Source organism: Cariama cristata, unplaced genomic scaffold (genome assembly GCF_000690535.1).
Source record: "Cariama cristata isolate BGI_N322 unplaced genomic scaffold, ASM69053v1 scaffold5259, whole genome shotgun sequence".
NCBI lineage: Eukaryota > Metazoa > Chordata > Aves > Cariamiformes > Cariamidae > Cariama > Cariama cristata.
In genome coordinates this window covers 77,405-91,897 of record NW_009633986.1, presented here as the reverse complement: position 1 = coordinate 91,897, position 14,493 = coordinate 77,405, and the positions used below count along the sequence as shown (strand labels likewise).

General features: G+C 39.1%; 1 protein-coding gene across 1 annotated transcript in view; it reads right to left on the bottom strand.

The window, feature by feature from the left end:
• Positions 1-14,493, bottom strand: part of TMEM132D (transmembrane protein 132D) — a 95,866-nt gene that overhangs the window by 29,479 nt on the left and 51,894 nt on the right. Inside the window, exon 2 of the mRNA XM_009706984.1 lies at positions 11,989-12,132. Within this exon, the coding sequence (XP_009705286.1) occupies positions 11,989-12,132 (144 nt within the window). The remainder of the gene's footprint in view (positions 1-11,988; positions 12,133-14,493) is intronic.

Below are 14,493 nucleotides of genomic sequence, written 5' to 3'. Positions count from 1 at the left end.
AGAATATTCTATACTTTCTGCTGCAGTTGGCTGGTGGATGAGAGTTTTTCTGCTTTTGAGTTGGTGGACATCACCTGCTTACTGCCAGATCTTGCCAGGGATAGTTCAGATTTCATTCTGATCATGTACTTAAACTGATCTCCTGAATTATATTTTCCAGTGAAACCTGAAGTTGAGTGCTCAACTCTCGTTACACTACACAAGCTCAGTGACCTTAAATCACATTGAGAACCTCAGCCTTACAATCAAGTTGTTTTTCTAATCCTTCACTGGATCCTTTCACTAAACAAAAAATAGAGTAAATAACAGACCAGACAAAGCTAATTATTATCAAATCTGGGGATATCCATTGTAAAATAAGTGGCAGCTTATGGCCCTAAAGGATTGACATCATTTTGACATATTATAGCAACCTCTGGCAAAAGTATATGATTAAACATAATTGTTTAAACTAAAAGTCTGTAAACAGCTGATCATTTCACCCTTGACAGTGTGGAAAGCATATAACTCATGTTTTGCTGATGACTGAGTGGGAAAGAGACCAAAACCCTTCCACTGTGGATCCTCCCTCCACCAGCAAAATAACAGATTATTTCTTTATTTTTTTCTTGCATTGTTGAGTGAAGGAAGTCCTCTCCCATCTAATGTGCTTCTGGGATCATCTTAATTCATGTCCCCTAGTAATTTCTGATTTATCTTTTGTACGGTTTTTCTGTGTTGGGCACACTTTATGACATTTAATGTCTCATTTTATATTCTCAGTTTTCTCAGAGCTTCAACAGCAACAAAAGAACCAACCAGGCCATGAAGAAAACTCTTATCAGTAATTAGCCCTGCTAGAGACCAGACGATAACTGACAGATCTGAATACTAAAAAGTACAGGAATAGGTTACTCACACCTATGTACAGCTTTCCTAGCAGCCTGAGCTCCAAAGAAATAAATATCAATGAAAGTAGCCCAGCTGAATCTATTTAGAGGAGAGACAGCGGGAGATGAGATTAGACACACACATTATTTAACCTGGGAACAAAGGGCAGAATTTGGAAAACTACTTGTCAAGGTGTCTTCAAAAATTAGTATAGTACATACAACTGTATTGCCAGAGGGGCTGTTTCTTATCCCGTCTGCAGGCCTGTCTGAAATCCTTGTGATGAAATTCTCAGCCCTAAGGGAACAGTTGCTTTCAAGATTTGTTACAAGCTTGAAACTCAGCTCAGCATCATCAAAATGTGTGAAGAACTTACAAGGAAACATGGGCTGACTTATGGTTATGGCACTGAAACAGCTAAAATTGGCTCTGGTTGATCTTTGCTTTCAGCATTAAGCTGATGCTAAACTAAACCATCCAGTGACGGTGAGAGATGCGCTTAGACACACAAAAAAATTTCCCAAGAACGAACAGACTTTCTCTTCTCTTCATCAAATAAAGTGCAGAGCAATCCCATTAACTACACTGGGTTAACTTTGGATTTTCAGTGGTAGAAATGAGATCCAATCATTAGCAGAAATTGTATCTGTGCATGTGAGACTGGCCCTGATTTTTTCTTTTAGTGACAGTCAACTGCAATTAATCTAATGCTTATAGACAATGCATAAAATGTAGTTTAGTACACTTCCATTGTGCCTTTAGATGCCTAGTCACCAGGGCAAATGATACTCTCCTTCGTTACAGAAGTTTCACTTCTCCCTCTCTGGCTTTTAGTAGAATGAAATGGAGCATGTAATGGAACATCATATTCATAGGTTTCATTTTGGTATCAGCTCCAGGTCTGTACAAAATCTCAAACACTACAACAGCTTTTCACATGTGCACAAATGCTAAAAGAAATTGCTGAAGGCACTCAAATCCTGAAGTCTAAAGAAGATGCCCTAAATTTACTCAAACAAAAACCTTTTACAGTTGCAAAATAATTACCTGCTTGCAAATAACCAGGTTATTTTTAATAGTTATTATATAGAAGAGATTATATAAATTGGGAGAAAGTATCAGCTTTCTATAATACCCACCTGCTCTAAATACACAGTTATATTTTTAACTAAAATTGAAGAGCCATTAAGGCCAGTTTTTGTAGGTGCTTAGGTTTCTAATTCCCAATTAAATTAATTGGATTTGAATGCTTAAATAGCTTCAGAAATTAGGCTTATCATCCAATAACCAGTTAAACAATGTGATGCTGCAAAATGAGGCTGAAACAGGAAAGTTGTTCAGCATTTCTATGGGTAGCTGATATGGGAAAAAGAATAGCACTAGTGTCTCCTACAAACAAATACAATGCCCGTGGTACAGTCTTAGAAAAGGCAATAGACCAGATCCTGTCACATGTGTAAAACATGAGAACTATTACAGATAATTATTTTTTACTCAGATAACTCCTTGTATTCTGACATCTCAAAGCACTTTTTGAATGTGTTTCACTTGTTTACCTTCTTATGCTCTTGGAAATCCTTCAGAAGTACTACATCAATTTTATAAGTAACTGCGAAGAGAACAAATAAATGGGTAGCCAAAAGTCATCACGGGAAAGCAGGGAAGAACTGAGAGCACAAGCCAGGACTACACTGCGCTTGACAGAATGAAACAATACAAAAAGATCTGTCTCAAAACATGCTCATTCTGAGCTATTTAAGGATAGCAGTTTTTAAAATTTGATTACATCACACAAAACACATCTCTGGAAAAGGATGAATTGGTCTTTCATAGGATATATTTGGTCTGCCCAAGCTAACCTAGCTCCCTAAGTGGAAGTTGAGCACTTCTGCAAACCGTAAATAAGGAACTGCAGGATCTAGATGTGCAGCCAATGGTGCTTATGAGACATTAGGATACCACTAGATATTTTATTGTCTCAAAGCTTCCAGAAAAAATTAGCAATGGGATCAACAAAAGAAAGCCAAAACCTGGCAACCCAAAGGGTAAGTAAGGGCAGAAACATAGAGAAAAATATTTAAGACAGAGCGAGCACAGAAAAATAGCAAATACAGGAGCAACAGACAGTATGGAAGAGCTGGATAGCCACTACAGAAGACCTGCAGGAGGACTGAGAGATGAGGCTGAGTTAAGATGATGGGTAGGCTCGATATCACCAGCTGAATGGCAGTGACAACAGCAGCTGACAGAGCCAAGCACTGGAGAGAGAAGTCTATCCAAAGGAGGACACATCACCTCCCATACATTGTGTTTACATTCATTTTCCTGCACATATACAGAAGGAAGGAGAGACACAAAAATCTAGTCTGTGAAGATAGATGTTTCACCATTACAGCTGTAGCAGGACATGGGTCTGCGAGATTCCTTCCTGAACTCAGAAGTGCTCCGGCCTGCACTCAGAAATCCAAGTATCGCTCTCCATGGTACCAAAGGGAACTGCTCACCCTCTAGATTTGTGTCTACATTTCTTCTCCCTTTATTAATTAATCCTTGTTCTGGTAAATACTGAGCATGATTATCTGCCTAAAACAGAACAGAAAAATAATTTGAAAACTACCCTATTTCAGTGGATCAGCCACAAAGGTCTGAAACTTGCCTAAGTCAATTTGTTTAAACTGTGGCCTGATGTACAAGGTCCGTGCTTTTTAAGCTTCAGGCGAAGAGGGTTACGTTTGCCTCAACAAGGTCCTAGAAAGTAATGCAAAATGGTCCAGATGGTGGACAAAAGGGAAGAAATCTTCAGTCAGCAGACCTGCACAGACTCTGCTACACAAGAAAACTGGAAATATTTCTAAATCCTTACTCAGTCACTAATACTTTATCATGACAGTAATTTTTCTGTGCTGTGATTAAGTTAAATTTAACAGGAGTGCTTCCTAATGAGTCTGTGCTCTGTCCTAGTTAGGGTTATGTATATTATTAACAATCATAATGATGATGCTTAGATAGTACATTTTATGTAAAGATTTCAAAGCTTTTTTCAAGGATTTAGTATTAATGCTCTTTATCAGTCAAGGTAATTCTGAACTATTATACATTTTTTGTATGTGCCTATGCTGAGGCAAATCAAATAAATGGCATGTGAAAGATCACAATAGCACACCGATGTCACAGCTGAAAGAATATGCCAGAGCCCACACTATAACCAGCACATTTCAATGCAGCATCTGAAAATCCATCCAATGGGTTATCCAGTTGTTATCCAGTCTTATTAAAGCAGAGGCAAATGAAATGAAAATCAAGTGTCACACACTGTATGCAGACTGAGCCCTTATTAGAATCTGTAATGCCTAAAATCCCAACCCAGGTTTAAGACCAGAGCATACTTCCTTTCTTCATTACCAATGAAGAAGAGAGAACTGGGCATGATTACAAGTCCAAGCTCATTATGCCCTTCCAACCTTTCAGCCTTCCTAAAACTTCTAGGCTCCCCTTTTCCTTCATATATGTATGTCCTAAAAAACCCCCCTCCTTCTTCCAATTGCCTCTGAGAACTCTAGGAGTGCTCCAAGTATCCCATAGCTAATATTCAGAATATTTCAGATCTGCCCAGCAGCTTCTCTACTAACTCCAGATCACCAGCCTCATCTTCAGCTAATATTAATCAATATAGTACCGATACAGTCATGGGATCTAAGCATATTTAAATCAGCTGAAAATATCTTGTCACATATATTTTTATACCAATCCCTTCCACAGCTAATACAATACCTGGACAGTGCTGCAAATGAGAAGCAAAAGTAAAGTCATTTAGTGGCTATGCTGTATCTGATATGTCCAGGAAAATCCTAAATTGGGCTGAGAAGACAGTAATTTGTATGGCATATTGTAACTTTTTACTGCATGGTAACAAAGCAACACAGAAGTTTGTGTCATGATCTGGAGGATGGCTTAGAGCAGGCACGAAGAGCTATAAATATCGCATCTTCTAAAAGAAAGTGGCAGACAGTCACTGGAACTGAAGAACACAAAGAGTTTTAAAGCTAAAGGGAACTTTTTAAGAGAAAGAATCACAACTTACAATGATTAATGCAAGTTCCTGTTTTGGAGACAGGTGCTATTGGATGATCTGAGCCCAATTTAGTTTTCATTTATATTGGTATAACATCATGTACTTCAACAATGCACTGCTGGCTTAGCCCAGTGGCAGAAAGAAGAGAATTTCCCTTTGTATTCAGCTTGTCTGTTCCTTATTCCTCAACACGTTTTTTTCTAGAGATCAGCCAATCTCTTTTCATTGAGATGATGGAGAAGTTCTCAATACTGGGAATTAGTATACAATGAGTTGGATTTTGAAAGCGGCTAAAAACAGTAAGACCCCTAATCCCCTTTGAAAGGCAAGGTGATTTTGACATTCCTACATGGGTATCTTTCACTGCACAAATCTGACACTCAGAAATAGGTGAGCCACTTGGAAGATCTTCTTCATGACAGTTCCTGAGCATTTTCACTGGGGGGATTCACAAGCCCAGGGCCAGGATAAGCCTTCTACACGGATGGTATCAGACTAATGATGAGACAGCATAGGAATGCCTGTGCAAAGCCATAATTTCACATGTCATTTAAGCAAATACACAATAGAAAGAAGCACTCCTGGCCACATCTCACCCTCAGCTACTGATTCCCACTCCGATGTCACTTCTTACTCAGTGATGGCACAAGTGTTGTGAATATCTGAAGTGAACTCAGTCAGGGAGCAGGGAGCTGAGCAGGCAGACAGCTCATTTACAAAAAAAAAATAAATTCATTTTCACTCAGCTGCACTCATGGCCAGCAGAAAGACAGGGATGGCAGCTCCATGCTTATTAGTTTTAAATAGTGACAGAATTGCACCGTAGCAATTGTTTAATACATTACGAACATTCATCGGCCCCTTTTGGGTTCAGCAAACGATTAAATCTGCTCACTCAGATCCCATTTGGCATCACTGTTTGGATATTCTTTAGATTTTGCCTCTTTTTTTTTTTTTTTTTTAATGGATATAGACATATTCTTCCCAATAAAGGAACAGAAATACCCACAGAAAGAGACTATCATCCCTGGCTCTACAAGAACATATATTCTTTCCCATTAAGCACAAAGAGACAGATTTCTGACTATCTTCTGTACAATTTTGAGGAAGTCCGAATTCAGGAATTATCTGGATTTTTCCACTACAGAGAAGTTTTGTATCTTATAAGCTTATAGTGTTTCATAAATATAAAGAAACTGTAGACAGCAGCAACTGTAGCACTGACACTGGGATTTTCAGTATGGCTGATTACAGAAGGCAAACAACTCCACGAAAACCTTACTTCCCAAGATTCACATCAGAATGATGAATTGGCAGAATATGAAAGACACAAATCCAGTAACTTCAACAGGTTTAGGTGAGTTTCAGATGATTCCTGGGAGAGGTGGGACTATTACATCAGTTCTACATTTAGAACTCATCTTTGCCATGTCTGCTTTTCATACCAGAGAAAGATTAAAATTTTTCCTGCTCCCTTTATAACCAATATCAACAGCACATGGACTGAACTCAACAGTTATTATTACAACTTTTATTTTGATAGCGCATTTTTCTGAGTTTGCCCTGTCTCCTGATCATATGAGCAGATCAGAAAAAGTATTTTCTTTTTCACAGTTGCTTCATCTCAAGGTGAAAAGTTCAGAGAGATTCTGATGTCAGGAATACTGAAACTGAGTTGAAATGACAGGATATGATTTCATCATTTTCTATCAAAATGAAATGTTTAGACATCACAGAAAATAAAAACATTCATTTGCTGATTTAAATCAAATGTTTGTTTCAAGACAGGTCAAAATTATTTGGGATGGAATAAGGCAGTTCAGCTGGTGAGAGAAAGCACATTATATTGTGCAAAACCATGGCACGAACTTGATCTTCACAGAACCCTCAAGGCAGATATTTATTTTCCCGTTATAAAATTCAGCCCTACACAACCGTATTCTATGCAATCTAGACAAAATCCCATTTGCTGATGGGAAAGTATTTTCTTTTATATCATTCAACAAACTATGCTGATTACATCTGCTTTTTCCTTCTATTGGGTCTTCTGAACCCTGAGTGACCAAAACCCATGCGACAACCTCACCTGAATGTGATATTGCACGTTCTGGTTAGCTAGATCACTGCTTCTGAAAGACGGGCTTGCTCTTCCTCAACTCTTCCCCCTCTCCCACTTTGCTTTGCCCCCACTGCAGGATGCTTTCTCCTCCTCCTGTCCTTCTCCCTCCACTAATTCACTGGAGCAAGCACCAGTAAAGGGTGAATACTTGGTTTCCTCCTTTTGACTAGGTGAGCTGTGAGATTCAATCAAGCCATACCACGCATCTCAAACGACTCTCAGCTTGGCTTAAACTCAAGAGGTCACAGGGAAACAGGGATTCTTCCTACTCTCTTGCTTTTAAATTTTTGTGTATTTTTGCAGCATCTCCATTTTGGGGGCTTATGCCTTTGACCTGCAGCTGTGAGGGTTTTCTTTTCCACTTGAAAGCTGGAACTGAAAACTTGTGTAATCACATGCATCCAAGAATGTGTTGTCGAAAGAATATCAAATGGACTGCCACTAGCAATATGGTTGTGAAGTCTGCAGCACTGGAACTGCCAATGCTAAACTAAAGAGAGATAAAATCCTGGACTCGATTATCTTCTCCCTTTGACTTTTTACTCTGTCACTCCACTGACTTTAGAAGACTTCAACTTTTCCCTGAAGTGCACTAGTAAAAGGAAGAAAAGAAAAGAAACAGCTGTTAAAAGTTTAATGTTTTTAAACCACTGTCTGCTTCAGGCTATTTTAAATGCTTTGACACTTCAGTTTTTGTAAAGTCTGTCACTTGGTTAAAATGAAGGTATTTTGCCACTGACAAAACCACACTAAGTGTTATTGAAAGATTTATTAGCCTGCAGTAATATTTTACAAATTGCCAAATATGTTGTTATCCCCTCTAATACAGTCCAAAGAAAACAGAACAAAGCAGTTACCAACCCTTCACTCGATTAGCAATAATTTTCTATCATGTAGCTGTGGCTGGAGCAGCCTGGCTTTGCAACTCTACAGCTGCTTGATACACAGCAAGCAGGGCTACAACATTACTGCTTCGCTTCTCACACAGAGCCAGAAAGATGAGAATGGGCAGAGGACAAGCGCAAATGCCAGGCAATTGTCCCACAGCCAGAACTGGTTGTAGAGCTTTGGGAAATGGGAATTCAGGGTGGGAGGCCACGCTGTAACATCCTGCATGGCCTCTGCACATGGGGGACAGCCCCACAGCTCTGTGGTAAGTCCCAGGTTGTGCAAAGGATGCCAAACAACTGTCCTTACATTCCTTCTGCCCCAGCAGCTCACTTGTAATACAGACAAAAGTTAGTATGCCTGCTTCCTATTTGCATCCTTATCTGAGATCTAAGAAAAGTACAAGATGCTCTAGAAGGAAATAAGCTAAAGGTCTTTTGTCAGAAAAGCATGGAATTTTGGATAACACACAGATTTTGAATGGACTCCTCTACAAATACACAGAGAGAAATAAAAAAAGGGCCAGAGAAACGGTATTCCGTTCCCAATGTTGGCATCATTCACTGCATGATTTCTGGCACGCGGTTTCTGGACAAAGCTGAGAATATATTGGAACTTTTAGTTAACTGATCAAACAAAATGAACCTAAAGGTGTTTTCAGGGCAACCAAAATGCAGATTTTCAATTAACTCATCAAATTGAAAACCCAGAGCATTGGAAATTGTTGCTTTCGAGACTTTTAGGCTTTGTTGAGCCTTGAAAAAATGGCCATTTTGAAATGAAAATGTCTTTTTAAAATGAAAGATTAAAAGATGTTGATTTTTCCTCTCTCCTCATTCTGCATTTAAATAATCTTGAGAAATTGATTCATAGTAACAACTTAGAAAAAAAAATATCTGCTCACCAATCTCTCTCTTAGCCATGAAGCCAGTAGGAGTTTTACCACCTACTTCAATGGTCAGAACTTCTTTATAGCACTTTGAAATTCTCACCTTAAATTTCCTGTGTCTCAGATTCCTCATTGGTGAAACGGAGCCTATAACATGCCTCCATTTTTTTGGCATAGTTACTTTGTCATGGTGGACCAAATAGTTCCAGATAATCGTTTGTCAATACAAATATTGTTTCAATGAACTAGATTCTGTCCTGACTTATTCAACCTAGTTCAAGTAGATGCAGTTTGGCAGAAAACAAGTCAGTGCAGAATTTGGTCTAGCTCTTTAAAGTTCTTTGAAGTCTCAGATGAAAGAAGTGAGTAATAAATGTAGCTCCTGAAACTAAAAGAAGAATGAGGTATCTTCATTCTGCAAGGAAAATGAGCCTAAACTCATCATTAATCAATACCCCAAAAATAGGAATAAAAGCTAAGCCACGAAGACATAATCAATCTGTTAGATGCTACATGACAGATGCATTGAAAAACAGCAACAGTAAAGAGACAAAGAAATGCAATCTTAACCTTTATATTTCAATGGGGATTTTAAGCAGACTTTTTCTTCCATTTTATATTCACTACTCTAATGCCCAGAGAACAGAAACTCTAATTACTGTTGCATGCTGAAGGCTGGCCAGTAATTATATATCTTTATCTTCATTAGATAAGATGTCTGTGAATAAGGCTTGGTCTGAAACAGAACAGGTAAACTAGAAACCCGGAGACACATTTTCAATTAAGAGCTCACTTTAAACTAGTGACTCATTTTAATGCTGCTGAAACCTGCCTTCCTACTGCGGATGAGTGAACTCTAGGGGGATGTTTGCAGAAGCCCAGAATGTCTTGATCTCTGGCTAGTGATTTCCTGTTTTGACACAGGGCCCACCATTAGCATCACTGTGCAATGATTGATATATGAATAACATTAAGCACATAAGCCTTTATTGGTATATTCACGTACTTACAATTAATGATAGATATACACTTAAGCAGTATTACCACTTTAACCTCTTTGCCAGGGTTATATACTACAAACTGTTGTAGATTTATATCAGACAAAACCATTACATAAATATCCAATCAACATGCCAAATCATTCTGATAAACTAAAATTTTGGAAAACAAAACTGATTTTTAAAATATCTTCCAAACGATATATTTGCTTTCAAATTATTTTTTCCAGTTCTCTGAAAAAACTAAAAAGTTAGTTAATCAGTGAGTTAGTGAGTGAAGATTTAGTCCATTAACTTCTACAACACAAGACAAGGACACCAAATAATTTCTTTCTGTTTTTAAATCTAGATCCAGTCCAACAGTTTGATATATTTGGCAGATTTACTAGATTCAAAAGGGCTCCATAGAAGAAAAAAAGACATCTTAATAAAGACAGTCAGAAAGACACATTTAATCAGAAAATACCAACATGGTGGCTATTCAGATAAATAGAAACCCTGAGCAGATTCTAAAAGGGAAACATAAACAATGCTGGACTTTGAAATTGCTTGAGTTCATCTTGTGTATAAGAAATTATACTGAAGAAATTACCTAAAACAAGTCCAATGAGTGTAAAGATTGCAAATTTTTGACAAAAAAAAAATTTAAATCTGTTTAGAGAGCACTCAAGAAAGATCATTTAAACCTATACCCAGCTCTATTCTTCAATTACCCTGCTCCAAGTTGTCACTCCATCTGTGACATGAAGTTACTAAACTTGTAGGTATGTTTCAGACTCCCAACAGTTTCCCATATGACAGTAACAACCAAGTACCTACACTCATCTTTGCCTGTATAGGCAAAAAACATCTACTAGGAAGAGTCGCCTTCAGTTAATGGGGCCCAGAGAGGCTTGCTTTGGAGCTAAACACGACCCTCAGCTGTTCAAATCCAAATTAAAATGAACTAACATAACAGGGAGAAAGCTTAGCAATCCAGTTACCTTTAGGCTAAGGCAAATTTCACAAAGGCCAAGTCCTCAATATGGTGCAGTTCACAAAAGTTAATGGGATAACAGTGATTTCCAGGAGCTGGAGGGGTGGCCTGTAGTATTTGTAATCATTTTCTGACGTGCCGGTTATGTTAAAAAAAAAATTCAATTTTAACTTCTATTTGTAGCCATGTCTCTCGTTTCCTCTTCTCAAGTGACAGCCACAGATAAGTTTGTGAAAAGATAAAAGTTGCTGTAGACAAGTCAACATTTCCGTCGCCATGCTGGAATACTGTCTACCATATCTCTCACAATCAGCACTGCTGACCGTGTCCTTCCACTACCAACAACGTGTGTCAACCATTAACCAAGCTGAGTAGGAATATGCAGGACTTCTTACAAGCTTTTAGTAGTAATATTGGTACAAGCTGAAAGCCTTCAAGAAGCAGCAATTTTCTCAAGTGTTCAGTCTGACCCGAAGATTTCAGTAATAAAAAGGCACTTAAAGGTATTCCTTCGAGCTCCCTCTTCACCACTGGTTTGGAAAGGACACACTGCCAGTCAGAACTAAGAGTAGCAGTATATTATTGACTGCCATTTATCTTTCAAGGAAGTTTAGGCTATAGAGCTGCTGTACAGAGTAAACCATTGGTCAAGTGTCTTATCCAGTAGTTCTCAGTCCATGATTGGCAGCCAACATGTTTCCTATGAGACACCCTAGTAGCATTGTGACCAAAGAAAATTCCAAACTTAAAGCTAATGTTTGCAATACACTACTGGGTCAGTACCAAGAAGAGACCCAAACTTTGAGTCATACAGCTCCTGTTCCAATGCGGCAAACCAACTTCAGAGGAATTACCTCCTTCTCTAGAACATCAGCTGACAACATTCCTGAGCCTACACAGCCCATATAGGTGAAAAGTAAAAGGCAAAAGTAGAGTGAAAATACTTCCAAAATGGGAAGTGACAGACAATTCCAAATATTTGACATGCAGGATGGAAAACGTGCAATTTTGTGTTTGTATTATTGCTCCACCAAACCAATCTATACATAACAGTGATAATAAACCTTTGTCTTCCAGGACTAGAACAGTCAGGAAGATGAAAGAACTTGTCACTTTAGAGAACACCACTGTTTTGCAGGGCCTCTGCCTTTGTGTAATGGAGCAGCATGATCCTACCTTAATGACGTCTTCGTCTGATGATCTGCACTCCACAGATTCCAGAAGATCGGTCACGGTCCCATCATCTTCCACAGAGATCACTTTGACAGGGACAGCCACTGTTTTCCCAGTGAGGATAGCTGTATTCAGGATCTCTGCTTCCTAAGACACAAAAAAAAAGCCCCTTTAGTTACTATATTTTGCTGTTAATTCATTAGTACCACTTAGATTCAGCTTTACTTCTCATGGCTACGGCAAGAACTGTTCCAAGTGCAGCAGGTAGGAAAGACAAATTTCCTTCCTTCAATCCTGGAATCAAACTCCCAGTTCTGATTGAGGGCTGTCAAGATATTTGTCATGCCCTAATTTCTATTTCATGAATGCCTATCAAGTGTCAGAGCAACCTAACAGCTGAAGAATGACCCTGCACCACATAAACAAGATGTACCCTGCATCTAGCAATAGTGAAATCTCCATCTTGAGGAGTTCCCTAATGATCTTGCTGATCATATAAAAACAATGTCTTAAGTCTTGCTGTTTTACCCACAAAACTGTTTTCTGTAAGGTTTTCCACAAATACTGGAATTCTATGACGCTATTGGAGGAATACTGTCAAAATTTAGACCAAAGAAATACTGTACAATTATTAGGGAACAAGTTTGGATTGAGGACAGTCAGAAATCCACTTTTCCCCAAATGTCCTGGGTGATCTTTTACAATTCCCTGCAGTGAGTGTGGGGGTCTTCTAAAATATGCACACTTTCTAACTTCCAGCCTGCAGACAGCCTCCCTAGGGATGACAGCTGCCACAAAAGCCACCTGATAGCATGTTAAAGCATCTGGCATGCAGGGTCTGCTCTAGTATGGCCTCTGACTGCACATTCGGTCGGGCGTTCAGGCTGGCTATATGTATGGAAGCAACTCCAGTCTTAGGGGCAGGCTTTAGGCTGCTCTTTGGGATGCAATGTTGACAGATTCAACAACTCACAGCCTGTAAAAAGGGCTGGTGGCACTGTCTCTCATGACAGATAAAACCTGGGTTCCCCTGCTCCGCCTCCTAGGGCATTAGTTTAAGAGTGCCACCATTCTGGTCCTGCATAAATGACTATATGTATCACAGGACTGTGGGGAATCAGACCCTTTTCAGGTTTTCTAGGACTTCTCCTGGCTTTTGGTGGGTAGTGGTGGGCAAGCACTTGTTCACAACTGTTTCTTTGTCTTTTAATGAGGCTTGTGCAAAAACCATCCTCTCCTAAAAAGGAAGGATGCTAAGAAGGGCCTGAGCACTTTAAACAATATAAGCTCTGCAGTGACCTGTGTCTCTGGTACATCATTGTTGTGATGATTATTGCAACATGCACTCCTTCTGTTTGATTTATCACTTCTAATTTACAAGTGTTGTGTTCTGATTACACGAAGAGCACGAGACTAAACAGTGCTCTCAGTTACCTGGGTGTCACATCAGTCTCGCACAGCAGATGTCACTGACTTGTGCCAAGATACACAGAGAGCACAAATCGGTACCTGAATTCTTCCGCTCCTAATTGCAAGATACTCCTTATTCCCAGAAAGGTCTCTGAGCTTTTCAGAACTGTGCCTGCGAATCACAGACTATCCTGTAGAACAAGAGGCTCTTGATTTCAGCTGGTTTTTGTGAAATAAAGGCTTCCAAAGCCCCCCAAGTGCTAACTTCTCATTATCTAAATAGCTCATGCTATGAGCTCTGAGACTGACCTGATTTTACTTGTGGAAGACAACGAAGTGGGAGATTGAAACCAAGTTACCAGAAGATGATAACTCCCCCTACTGCCTCTTGGGCTAAAGAGGAGAAGCTGAGATTTCTCTCATCTAAAGGATACCGATCAAAAAGACCTTTTCCTATTACTTAAAGAAACAGAGACATTTTATTCAGACTCAAAGCAATATTTAAAGAAAGAAAGAAAAAAAACCCTCCTGTTTTTTTGATAGCTGCTTTGCTAAAGTTGCCCCATCCTCACCATGATCTTCAGGGGAGGGTAAAATTGGATTTCACAAAAAGGGAACTTAAGAAGAAAATCCTCTCCCTCCCTTGGCACAAAAGCCCTTCAGATATTTTGAAATTATAATTCATACAAAGGTGAGAATATCCGTCTGTACTGTACAGCCCTTCTGTCTTGAGTGCACATTTGCTCTCAGTAGATAATATATTATTCAGGCAACTGAGATTTCAGAAAGATTTGCAATTAAGTTTCCTGATTCTTTTTTTTTTTTTTTCACATGTGGGCTTTGCAGCAAAGTTACTGCATGCAGGTTATTTAGATACTTTTGCCACTCTCCTATAGGCTCCACAGAGCTGCAAATGGGGGCAGCTCTATGGAACAAGTGCTATTAAGCATCCACTATAATTACAGAACTCAGGCACTAGGTCCTGATTTTGCAAACACTTGGCCATGAATCTCATTTCATTGGGACTATTTGAGGCCATACTGCACGCCTAGCTACTCAGACTTTGTACCAAGCTGAAAAGACCTGCTCCCCCAAGCA